This window comes from Choristoneura fumiferana, chromosome 15 (assembly GCF_025370935.1).
Source record: "Choristoneura fumiferana chromosome 15, NRCan_CFum_1, whole genome shotgun sequence".
Lineage (NCBI taxonomy): Eukaryota > Metazoa > Arthropoda > Insecta > Lepidoptera > Tortricidae > Choristoneura > Choristoneura fumiferana.
The window spans coordinates 216,624-230,108 of NC_133486.1; the positions used below are offsets into that span (position 1 = coordinate 216,624).

A 13,485-nucleotide genomic window follows, 5' to 3' on the forward strand; every position below is an offset into this window, starting at 1 on the left:
CCGCCTGCCGGGTCGCCTGCGCCCCCTGAACTCTGCAAAGGGATCTCAGTTATGATGGCTTCACTCCGGTGGTGAATCGGAAACGTAAAAGCGCACCCGCGTGGGACGGTTCCTGCAGCGTCGTCCTGTATTTAAGCTGCAGTACCGATAGTGGACATCTACCTGTCTCGGTTGGACAAGAAGAGGACGTCGGAGAACGTGTTCGACGAGCACGTCCGCGAGGCGGTACAGTGCCGGTTACAGGGAGCCCATTGCAGCTAGAGCTGTCCATCATTCCCCTTGAGTCACAAACGGCTAACAATTTTAGCTCATTTAGACTCCAAGTGCCTGCCAAGCACCAGCAGATGTTCCTGCGCTTCGACTTCTGGCCTTAGGGTGTGGTGTTCCATCGTTTCAGGGTAGCGACGAAGATGAAGTTCGAAAATCCCTAATTCGTTTTTTTAAATGTTTTTCTTGAGTTTTTGAATTATTTTGTGTATAATTTTAATTGTGATAATTTGAATTGTTATGAATAAATAAATAAATCAGTAACTACGGTGAAAAGTTATTTTAGAAATAAAAATTATCACAAAAGAACCTTTTGGTTTTATACCAATATCAGTAGCTCAAGCTCAACTTAGCCGCTATCAATTACTGTATTAGAAATGTTTACGTTGTACCCTTTCAGAATGTCCTTGCAAATTGCAATGTAAGTAGTATTAAAATTTTGTAACCTAGACTTTTTGGAAAGGTCAAATAACACACAAAAATACTGAAATATAGATTTAATCAGTTTTAATAATAATGTTTTTATGTACAGCACTTACAACTACATAAAACTGGATGTCTACAGTAAACATTGTAAAAATATCGTACATTTGTACATTTTGCCGTAACACAAAAACTGAGTAGACTCATTAGAAATGACAGATACGAGTACATTTAAAATGGTGGAGTTTAATTAGACCACAAATATACTGACGCATCTTAACATCTCAATTCATCCACAGTAAGCTGTCAAAATCATGTTTAAAAAGCAAAAAAATCATAAAACTTCGATGTTCAAGTAAAATTATAAAATTGTCATGTACTTGTGTCGCTAAAACCAAATGGTAAATAAATAATCACAATAAAAGCACGTACAAACAAGCACCAGTTAAATAACTGAAAGTTAACTATAGTTAAACTTAACTCATTAAAAATATTACTTCTACAGTGTTGCCCTTTGAACGCCCTGTTACAAATAAATAAAGAGAAACATACATTGAAAACTAATATGATGTTAATGAAGTAGAACGTTTTATTGCTATTACGGAACCTGATGGTGATGACGGTTGGAGAGTACCAAAGTGAAAAGTTGTAGTTCATTGATACGGCCCTTCGCAAAGTAACGCCTAAATCAATCAAATGACACATTAATAATGTCTAGAACACTATAAATACAGACCATCGATTAAAATAGTACTACTATGTATTTCTCCAACATTGATCATTGTTCAGTTGGGAATCCAGTGCGACATTAAGTTATATGAGGTTTTGTACAACATGTTTTGTATGTTTAACGATGGCGCTCAAAGGGTTTAACACAAAATATCTTAGGAACCATGTACTTATTAGCAACCATAGACATGTGTCGATTGAAGTAAAGATGTAGCGATCGAAGACCAAATGAAACTTGCGGCATCGGACGGAGATGCGCGACATTTCATTAATAACACAACACAAGTAAATTTCATGACGCGTCTGAACCAGATGCCTTTAAGCGTCTTTTGGTTAAGATCGTCAGTAGTAAAAAGATCTCAAAGTAAAATAAAATAGAGCAGATAAAAAGTTCATGAATAAAGTAAATATTGCAAAATTAATAATGCTAAAATTCGTTGGTATACGGCACTGAACACATTTAGCTTAGACGAAAAAGAACTTTAGTTTTGCAGAGGTCGTAGTAACCTACGACTAAAGACAGTTTAAAAACCTGTAAAACCGGGACATAACTATGGAATGGTGAGAACTAAAATGATATTAACTTAGAAAAAGCGAAGTTAATTATTTCAGTAAAGTAATCAGAGCTGACACTCACAAAATAATGTAAGGCAATGTTGAACACATACTTGATGGTGAAATTTAAATGAGTTAAGTTAATGAAAAAAATGATAATGTATCAATAATTTTGTGAATGACAGTTACTACAGTTGGTTAAGCCGATTAATAACACTTTGAACTGACTATTGACGGTAATCAACAGATCAAAAGTGTCTAACAAGGATTCAGTCTTCCAAAAACTATCTAAGGTCAATCAAACCTTTCTAGCAAACTATGAACTGTTAAGCTATGGAATGAAAACGCTAACGAATGCCGGCAAAAGGAATGTCAATAAAACAGACTCAAATTTAGAATAATCAGTCTTGAAAATGGATGAAGAGAAACCTGGCAAGCGAATTTATAATTAGCTACCACATTATGTACCGTAAAGAATAAATACTTAAAATATGTAACATACAGTGTACAACTTACATTGCATTTCACACCCACTACAGGATAGAGCCCTTATTAAAAATGGTCCATAAAATTCTGATTGTACGCAATTTGTAAAAAATCTAGTACACAGTTTATATACACGAGCACCGCGAAACAAATTTTAATAATCCGTTTGCACCCCATCGAGTCACTGATAACACATTATCACTAAAAGCTCATTGGCACTTTGGTAGTAAACTTAGTTTTAGGCTCACTACTAGACTTCCGTGCCGTCTTCACCTTCATCTTCGAACAAAGGTTCGCTAGGATTAGCCTCAGTTGCAGGCTTTTTCTTAGGCTTCGGCGGTGGTCTCGGCGGTATCTTTCCACTCCTCCCCAATGTCCCCGATTGGTTCATAGAAGTATTACTCTCATTCTTCCTCGGATCTTCCTTAGAAGGCGAAGGAATCGACGCTACCTCATCCTTCTCCGTCCTGGGGTTACGCCTCAAAGAACCAGTCTCTGGCTTCTTGCGGCTTAGAGTGCTGGTATCCGATACATGAGACTGTGCGTCTGAGTTTCTATTCTCGTTGAAGTAGTTTTTCCTCGGCTCCGGTTGTGGTGTAGATGTGTTCTTTGCTGTCCAACTCATTCTCGGACTGAGAGGTTCTTGTGGGCCAGGAGTCGACATGATTGTAGACATTTGAGAAGCGATGCTGTTCCGGGGATTGAACTGTGGGACGGGAGACGGCGCCGGTTCTTGTTCTTCGATTGGTGCGTAATATGTTTGATGAGAATTGGGATAGACGGTCGGAGTAGCAGGCAGTGGTCTATTCCTCATTGGAGAAAACTGTGGCTCCAACCCAGTCTTGTTCAAAGACAGCACGGAGCTTCCATTAGCAGTGGTCCTTAGTCCCAAATTGTCGTACAACGGTTCTTGAGCCTCAGTGCTTGGTAGGATCTGACTGCTTGCGGTGCTGGTCCAGCTAGGAACTCGTGGTCTCCTAGGTATGGTCACATATCCTTGCCGTGGTGTTACTACTGGAGGCGTTATGGTTGCCGTGAAAGGCGATTGGGAGCGAGAGTACGGCAGTGTCCTGAAGAGGTTCTGATTAGTGGTCATGCCGTAGATAGGTGAGTGGATTGGACTGACTGGGTTAAGTTGAGGGGGTAGTCTGGTAGTGTCTGGTACTGTGGAGGCGTTGCTCGCCGCTGGCGATATCTGAGCGGCTCTTGGCGGGAACGATAGGAGATCAGGAGGGTATGCAGTTCTCCCGTATTCCACGTTGAGGGCGTCGTGCGACCTCTTTGGCTGGTGCTCGAAGTCGAGCGACCGTTTCTCGTCGTCAGTATGCGCTGAAACAATACAATTTTGCATTTTTAATTTCTAGAACTTTGCCATAATTTACTGTAATTAACATTGTGGGCGTTTATAGCCAGCCAAGAAATTTAATACAATCAGTAACTTCCAGGCACACAAAGTAGCATGTTGAAAAACTACTGCGGTACTTCGTTTATAGCTTCTGATAAGGCCGCAATAAATTAAATGGAGCAATTAAAATTATCAACGTTCATAATGGAGCGGAATTAAATTTAACTACACGATTCAAAATTAAGCAAGAGAAAGAATATAATTATGCGACCTAATTGTGTACGTATGAATAATTTGTGATGTCCTTTTAAAAGTTCTTACTCCATATGAATTTCGGAAAATTCGTCCAAGATTAACGGTCGTCTACATCAAAGGGAGTCTTTATGCAACTCCTAGATCCAAGGGTTTGAATTAGGCGTTGATGAGTCAGTCAGTTAGATAGAAAGTCAGTTTTTTTACATTATGATAACCTTAAGAAATAAAACTGGCCTTAAAAAAATGGCCGCGAAACTTACCAAATACAGAATCATTGTCCAGCAATGTTTTGTTCAATTCCGACATTTCGGTCGCCCCACTCATGATAGACGGTTGGTCGTAACGCCTCGGTGGCTTCGTGACAGGATTGACAGCTGTAATCAAGCTCTTCTCCATCTCAGGTATAACTGAGCCCTCAATTAATGCTTCACCATTCGTCGTATTCGCCTTTTTATCGGAACTTCGCCGTCTGCAGCAGCAATAGCAAAGAATAACGAGTATTATTAGCAGAATGGCTGCTGTGCAAGACACACCGATTAAAACTGGTAGCATGTTACTGTCGAAGCCATTCGGCACAGGAACAGCACCAGGTGGTGGAGGAGCTATCGACAGCTTGACAATCCTCTCTTCAACCCCTCCTGGATTTTTGGCCACACAGAGATAGTCACCATTGTCAGTCGTGCCAGACGACAAAATAGTCAAGTTCACCCATTTGCTGTTATCGCTACTGCTTTGTGTTAAATAGTACTTAACTTCGCCTTGATATCTGTATGAACCGTCGATTATTTGTGAGTTCAACACCCAATTTACTTCAGGTAGTGGATTGCCGTTCACTTCGCAAGCCAGTGTGATGTTAGTGTCAGTTGTTTGGACTGTCACGCTATTCGTGGGGTAGACGATGCTAGGTCGACAGGCGAAGTCATTGGTGTCTAATTCCTTCCATAGTTTTCCGTGTACTTTCGCAGGCTCTGCACAAGCTATAGGCGTTGTATACAAATTCTTACTTATCACCCAATTCCTAAGAGGTTGTAAGTAACAATCACAACGCCAAGGATTATCGTTTACGTCCAAACTTGACAAGGAAGTCAACTGTGTCAAAGTGTCAATTTTTAAATACTCTAATTTGTTGTTATCAAGCTTTAAATTATTTAGCTTAGGTACATTCATGAAAGTCTTGACCCCTATTTGTACAATTTTATTATTACTCAAATCAACTTTTTGTAAGAACGGCAGGTTGTTAAACAAGCCGTCATCTAGCTTCTCTATTTGGTTATCGTTGAGCAGTATCCATCTGATTTTTGTTGTTTCTTTAAACGTGTCGGAATGTAGCATTTTCAAGTCGTTTTTCGACAGATCCAGTTCTATCATTATTGCCAGTCCACTAAGCCCGTTTTTATGTATTGTTATCAACTTGCACTCTTTTAATACTAGCTTCTTTAGGTTATTGAGTTGGGCGTCTTCGAAAGCGTGTCTCGTGATTTCATAAAGCGGGTTTCCTGTGAGATCTAGTATTTGTATCTCCGTGCTAAGGGTTTTAGGTATATCTTGAAGGTTGGCGTGGGAGCATACGGCTTGTTTGTTGCCTCGTGCCCAGACGCATTTGCACTCGTTGGGACAGTTTGAGGTGAAGTCGGCAGCAGCTGCAGCCAGCACACTTAGTAGTAATAGCTTCTTTAGCGACTCCATTTTGGTTCCTGTAACAAAGAGAGGAAGTATGTTAATATGTGTTAGGAAGATATCCATACTCAAGAAAAGTTTATCATTAAACATGGACGGTAAAACATTATTATACAGCTCAATCTTGGTTTAGGAAGTTCCAATAAAAAGGATAAGTAAAAGCGGTATTTTACTAAGTCACATAACTGTCACAATTTTATTTAATAGTAGCTTTTACTCGCGGCTTCACTCGCGTTAACCATTACATTTATCTTTGAATTGTAATTCTCAATAAATTACATCATGATCGTAATGGGTGTCGCAAAAAATAGCCGTGCCACATTTCATAATATTATCTAGTTGAGAGATCGAGATTTTATCCAGATACTCCGGAAATATTTTTATATAAATTAGCCTATGTGTTCAGAGATCTGTCTACTTACTTATGTGTAAACTGACATATTTAAAATGATAGTAGAAAGTAGGATATTATTAGCATATAGTCCGACACAATGAGAAACTGACATCATTAGGCGACCAGCACTAGAATCACATTGTTTTTCATTAAAACTAAACTCGTCATTACAATATAATCCAGTAGATAAACCCTTACCCTGAAAGCTAAAGCCTCAAACTTCAACCAACAAACATCTTAATAAACTCCAAATGCATCTTTCCAACTACACTTACCATCTCTTGAGCAATAAAAACCATTAGGGCGTTTGGTTTGGAAATAGAAGGCATTTAAACACGCAGTCTAAACGCCATAACGCGTAATAGCCTAATGCCGCAGTAAAGTCAACTACCCTATTTACATAAAGAACTTGGATTTATAAAGTCTGTTAATAGATTTAAGTTTCTTTGAAGTTGAAAACAGTAGCTAGTGGTCTTGCACGCATATGGTTTTTGTAAAGAGATCACAAGTAATGGTCGTAGCTCAGAGATTAATGGGCCATCGTGTAGAGGCACCGTGCCGTAAATTAGTAGTTATCAAAGATCTGACGCAAATTTAAGTGCCGCAAAGAACACGTAAAAGAACGAACACTAACGAAAGACAATTAAACCCCTGTTTCGCCATCCACTGATTAAATTTATCTGACCGATAAATGTGATGCCGTCTCCGTTTGTTTTGTTAGAATAGACGGAGGCGGCATCAATCTATTCGTCAAACAAACTTAATCAATAGGTGGTAAATGCAACAGGTGAAGTGAGGTTACATTTCGTGAAGACGAAATTATTGAAATGGATTTATGTATGCAAATAAGCAATTATGACTTGACGACGTTTCGGATTTCGTGATTATGGTCGCGCATGCTAATCTAAACAATATACGTCACTAAAGTCATTAGTCATTTCAACATCATAAATAGCATCAATTCTGTAGATAGTCTTAATAAAATATACTTCTCACTTCACCCTTAAAATTCACGTGGCCCTTACATTCTTTAGAGCAGTATACAAAGTGTCTTTAAATTATTCCGGATTTTCTGATGTTAGTTGCTTTGGTTTGACTGGACACCCTAAATGTTATTCGGGACTTGCTAATTGTGGTTGATATTTCCATGCATTGATCGATGTTCAATATGTACCGCGTCAAAGTGGTGAATACACTTGGAATTGAAAATTCTGATAAAAACCTTTACAGAGGCGTTTAGTCAAACTGAGCCCTCCTCTCCTAAAATATTCTGAAAAAATTTGAAGATATCCTTTATACTTTATTAATTTATAACATGGATGCTTATTTTATGAGATATTGAGGCAAATAATCATGCGAGTCACAAGAGATCCACAGGATTGCGATAAGATAGTAAAATTAGCAAACCTAACCTAGCTATTCATGTGATAGTAGTTAATTCAATCGGCCGTCTTACTCACAGCGCAAACACTGTTCCTTGGTGGCAGTTTAAGTGAGTTTTCTCTTGGTAGCGATCTAAATAGATCTTGTACAAGATCTAACCACCTCAAAATATTTTAGTAACGATAATAGATTGTACAATTATTTCCCCCTATGAGTACACATTTGGGGTGCCACTGGGAAGCTGGCATTAAAGCTGCAAAGGTTATAAATTTTCATGGAACACCCGCATTTAAAGGTAGGGAGGATTTTCCCTAGTCTTCCAAGGTACATAGGTGACATGGCACTAAGTCAGCCTCGCATGCGTCTGATAATTATCGCATGTAATTACATTCTCAGAGCAAGGGCGCGCATAAACTGGGTACAATTTGGTCATAAGTGCGTTCCGGGCGCGATCACTGACGTGTGTAATTGTGGAGGTGGACGGTACAAGGTAGGAGCGGAGAAGTTCAAATTCAAATTCAAATATATTTATTTGCATTGAACGGATTAACATCAAGGTCTTATAATATATATTTATACCGCCATTCAGCACTTCAACTATGTAAATTGTTGTCCTTGTAAGACTATGTCAATAAAGTTATAATATTCATTTATTAATGTGAAAAAAATCATTAATAGAATAATAACATTTTTCATATAACCAACCATGTCTTAAGTTTAGTATAAAATACATTTCCTGATAAATTTATTATAGATTTCGGTACAGTATTGTAAATTTTGGTTAACATATACCAAGAATTCCTTTTAAATAAATTTATTTTTGTTTAGGTTTTCAAAAGTTCGTGGTTTGGAACACGTCCTTTCAATCACACGTTTAGAAGTTAAATAAGCAAGAGTAAATTATTGTGTTTAATTATGCCTACAAATAAATGATAGAACACAATAAATGATTTAGGAAGTAATAGTAATTAATCTAAGCTGGTATGATTGATTTTTTGGAATATTTTTGTATTTTTTATTTCAATTCAAAATTTTTACTTTTACGGTCATCCCGTAAAACCTAAATTGAAAATACAAACTGAAATATAGATGCACAGAAAAACCAGAAAAATAAGACCAGCACTGGGAATCGAACCCAGGTCCTCGGCATTCCGTGCCGCGTGCTATACCGCTACACCACTGCTGGGCAACGGTACAGACACGAATTTCCCCTATGCACCACATATCTCAGCTTGTTTGTTTCTTATTTAGCCACTTAAGCACGGAATGCCGAGAACCTGAGTTCGATTCCCAGTGCTGGTCTTATTTTTTGGTTTTTCTGGTTTTTCTGTGCATCTATATTTCAGTCCTCTCATTTCGGTAAACCTGTGCTAAGCAGCGGGCGAATTCATTTATCGCTATCCCGCAGGAACTATGCAATTTGTTCGGGATAAAAACTATCTTGTTTTTTCCCGGGACTAACCTAAACTATCTGTATACCGAATTTCTTCAAATAGGTTCAGCGGTTTAGACGTGATAAGGTAACAAACAAACAGATTTATAAACCTTCGCATTTTATATTATTAGTGGGATTAGTAAGAAATAGTTCTGAATACATGTCTTACATGTCTTATACCACACCATGTGTCGGAGGTACAATGTTGGAAGAATAACCGTTAAAGAAAGACATCGTCTTACATTACCGTTGTTCTTAATCCTTTAACCGTTAAGACAAAATTTATTTGATGAAGGCCCATTTCAAGGTTTTTAGGGCACAACGTTGTCTAAACGACTTTATCTAGCGGCTGGTAAATAATTCTAAGAAAGAAAAGGTTTAGTTTGTAGTCGGATAATTGAAAATGAATGAAGGAGGAAAGTATTTAAAATCCCAACGAGTCGAAACCAAATTATGAATTGTTAGACAAGATGGTTCTTTAAACATAAGTAACTGATTAGTGAAAAACGCGGATAAGGAACGCGAACTTCAAGATTGAAGTTACTTAAGTTACTGTGAGCTCGATCATGATGATAGATATGACAATTAATCTCTAGCTTATCTAGTCACGATAATAACCGTTTCAAATATCTCTTAACTAGTTAACACGACTCCCACCTCAAATTTGATACAAGATTGGTATTTGTTGTAATAAAATTGATTGCCGCCGCAAATTGAAGTTTTGATGACAAACATGGACATACATACGCTCGAAAAAGGTAATTATGAGATCCAAACTTCTGTAAGCCTCTTCAAGGTCCAGATCAACTTGACCTACAGAGGATTGATTTCTAAAATCACATTGAAAACACAGGTCAAAACTGATTAAAATCTATTTATAACTACAAAACTAAAACTTAAATAGAAGTTTCTGGACTATCAGTCAAGATTAATGGTAGTTAAATTAGAGTAGAAATGTTATTAACAAGTCGAGCTATTCCTTCATCCATTCTTTACCTTGTTTAAGCAGTTCGGTTGGTGTGTGGATACAAAGGTCACGCTACATTGACCCTCAGTCCACTCCACAAGGAGTTACGCCCGTCGGTTTGCCCAGTACTTCTATTTAACTAATAACTGCTCGGTTAAATGAATCAATTCTATCTCGTTAAGCTTTATTGATTATAATTCGTTGAGAGTTTATTAACCTGTTATGCAAGACTGATCTAGTTATATAAGTATTATTGTGAAAGGTTTGTATACGAAGTTCATGTTTATATGACGGTAATTAGCGACAGCAACAGTACCATAAAATGGCCGCAATAATTTAAAAATATTTTACCGTAATGAGAGCTAAAAGACAGGCGATATATCGCTAGATGGCGTTAGTGTCGTGAGGTTTTTTTTACGTTACGGTCTTGCTTGCAATTCGCTCATTTCATCATCATCATCATCATCCCAGCCTATATACGTCCCACTGCTGGGCACAGGCCTCCTCTCAGAATGCTCGCTCATTTAGTTATTAGCCAATTGCAAGCAAGACCGTAAAGTCAAAAAAGCCACACGATACTAACGCCATCTAGCGATATTCCGCCTGTCTTTTAGCCATCATTGATTGATTACGACGTTATTTTGAGGAGGTCCATTCAATGCACTACGCCTCGGAACAAGGTCGTAGATCATCAAATTTGTATACCTCTTACCAAATTTAACAGAACTAATTTGACACTGTCAGCCCGGTTGTATTTATGCCAGTAATAGAAACTTGCAATGTGTGGGGGGAGGCTTCAATAACGAAACCTTCTTCTATGTTATGCCCGGGGACTGCTCCGAAGGAAAAAGATGGTGAATTTATGCATACGAGTTGAAAAACATCGATATCGCGATGTAGAACATGAAAAACGTCACCAGCTTCAACTACTCATTTGTAGCAGTATTCGATGATTAAATGGAGCTAGAGTTTGACACACAAGCATTGATGGAATAAGTTAGCTAAAGCTATGAAATTGAGCGACTGTAATTGGTAGTCAGTAGTAGTGAGCGGCCTCAACCGAAGCAACTAGAGTTCTGTGGGGGAGGCCTATGTCCAACAGTGGACGGCCTGATGATGATGATGATTAGTGAGTGAATGAGGAAGAAACAAGACCGAGAGAAATGGCGTGCACTGCTGGAGGCCTACACTCAGCATTAGGTGGCAAGAGGCTGAAGAAGAACAGAATTGGTAGTCAACTTACACATCAACAGCTACTCAGCACATCTATGGTAGAAACCTTCTCCCAGAAACTGATACCAACCTTAGAAAAATCAAAACTGGCAAAGTACTACAGATGTAATGATTTTCCATCGTATTTTGTTTGATAACGTCGTATTTATCTGGCTTTCTCAATCAACTTCAGTAAACTTCAGTAAGCTAGTACAGCAAGTTTACTTAGTATTTCTTCTTTAACTTAAGTTATTACTTGAAAGCGCTACGACGTGTAAAAGATAGAATAAATCATTTGACAAGACAGCAAGATAAATATAAAACTTATCCTTACCAAATACGACGGCAAAAACATTATTGACTTGACTACATCTGTACTCCGTTGTGTTTGATAATAATAACGTAAATAGAAACCTGATTAAAAAGAAAGTAGGGCGATACGTATTCTAATCATTTTATCACTTATTAGGGGAGGCGCAAGCGCAAAGCATACTAAACATAATTAGCACGTCCTAAGGGGAATTACGAAAGTATCGATTGAAAATTAAAGCGGACGTTAACTAGTTTTGATACAGTTTAGACAAAAACTGTACTTGACTCGAGTTACATGATAAAAATGGAGGAGCCCTATGCTTAACAGTGGACGGCTGATATGATGATGATTATGATGATGATGATGATGATGATGACGACAAGAAAAAAAGCTTATGTTGATATTTATAATGCTGAAGCGTTTAACAACAATCCAAGAGCTTCTAAAACTTGTAACTACTCTCATAAGCTGCAAGAGGCATAACATTCAACAGAACAAAATCAGAAATGAATGACTAGACCAAACAGAAACCACGACAACATATGAGTGAGCACTGAGCAATAAGATGTTCACGTTTGTTGATTCCGTATATTGCTAATTTTGCTATGCCTATCAGACCTTTAGCGAAATGGCCCGTGTCGCCCGTCCGTTATTAACCGCTTCCGATCTACTAACCCACAACACTATCATTGAGCTTAATTACTCGTGCGTATATATAATAATACGCATATTAGAGTTGGAATTTTCCAATGAAACATTCCCTAATATTGCTGTGCACGCGCTCGGTTAAACCATTTGAATCGTGGCGCATTGTAGCATAGTTTCCTTAAACCTAAACGAACTGGCTTAACTGAAAATTAAAATAAATCCAGAAAATTACTGCAGATGGATATATATCTATCACTTCGACTAACCAACCACCCCGGTAAATTTTGATTCAAAATGTGGTCACACTTTTGACGCAATTTATTTTCAACATCGCTTTATGTATGTACATTTATCAAAGAAGACTAAAAAAAACCTTAAGATATTGACAGGGGTGTTTAGTCAAATTAACCTGCTAAAACATTACGGCATGATTTTAACAGACATTGTAAATCCAGCTGGGCATAGGTCTCCTATCCTAGTGGGAACTAAGTGGCTCGTTCTAAGAGGATACCAGTGCCCAGTAGTGGGTTCCCACACAGACAAACGCAGTGCCGATTGGGTGCAGTGCTATATGGAGTAATCCCCATTATTAGAGATTCTCCAGTTTCTTTTGAAAACCTAGAGATGTGTGTGTCCATGACAACATCCGGCCAATCATATTTACAAACAAACAGATCGGCAAAAAAACACAGCGAACAAGAGCCGACTGTAGTACGATTGGCTTACAAACTCACAACACAACGGAAGCTTTACAAGCTAATTGAGCTCTCATTACCTTCTGATCCTCAATGGGGATATCGGGGATCATTGTTGCACCGCCGATGGCTTGTAAGGATGAACCAACATGACCAAATACCGGGACAACAAAGTTAATTCGGTGGCCAATTTCCAAGGGGAGCAAAAACGGAATAGGAGTTCCAAATATCGGGCCAAGAATTCGCGGCAACCTCAATGTATTAGAAAATTAGGTTTAGTGGTATCCAATTTTACTCTACGTGAACTCACAATGTCTTTTCGGACCTATAGAACGCTTCATTTTTTATACGAAAAAAAAAACTGTAAGCGTGTGTAAAATATTCTGATTTGACTTTCTTAAATGTACCCATTTCTGTCATGTCACTTTTCACCTTTACGAGTATGAAATTTTATCGCTATCCCGCGAAAACTATCCAATTATCCGGGATAGAAACTACCCTATGTCCTTTTCCGGGACCCGGGACTCATACTATCTGTATACCGAATTTCATCTAAATCGGTTCAGTGGTTTAGACGTGATGAAGTAACAAACAGACTTAAGTACAAACTTTCGCATTTATAATATTATTGGGAAGGGCCAGGAACTTTGCAATCCCCGGGATAATGGTCTCCTATGTTAATCTGGAATACTCTAGATTTA

At 38.2% G+C, this 13,485-nt stretch overlaps 1 protein-coding gene across 3 annotated transcripts in view; it reads right to left on the reverse strand.

The window, feature by feature from the left end:
• Positions 1–749: 749 nt before the first annotated feature.
• Positions 750–13,485, reverse strand: part of kek5 (leucine-rich repeat, immunoglobulin-like domain-containing kekkon 5 protein) — a 263,002-nt gene continuing 250,266 nt past the window's right edge. For all 3 annotated transcript variants that reach the window (XM_074098641.1, XM_074098640.1, XM_074098639.1), the window contains 2 exons: positions 4,321–5,754; positions 750–3,789 (listed from right to left, as the gene is read on the reverse strand). In XM_074098641.1, coding sequence (XP_073954742.1) covers positions 2,711–3,789; positions 4,321–5,746 — 2,505 coding nt within the window. In that variant the 5' untranslated portion in view covers positions 5,747–5,754 and the 3' untranslated portion in view covers positions 750–2,710. The remainder of the gene's footprint in view (positions 3,790–4,320; positions 5,755–13,485) is intronic.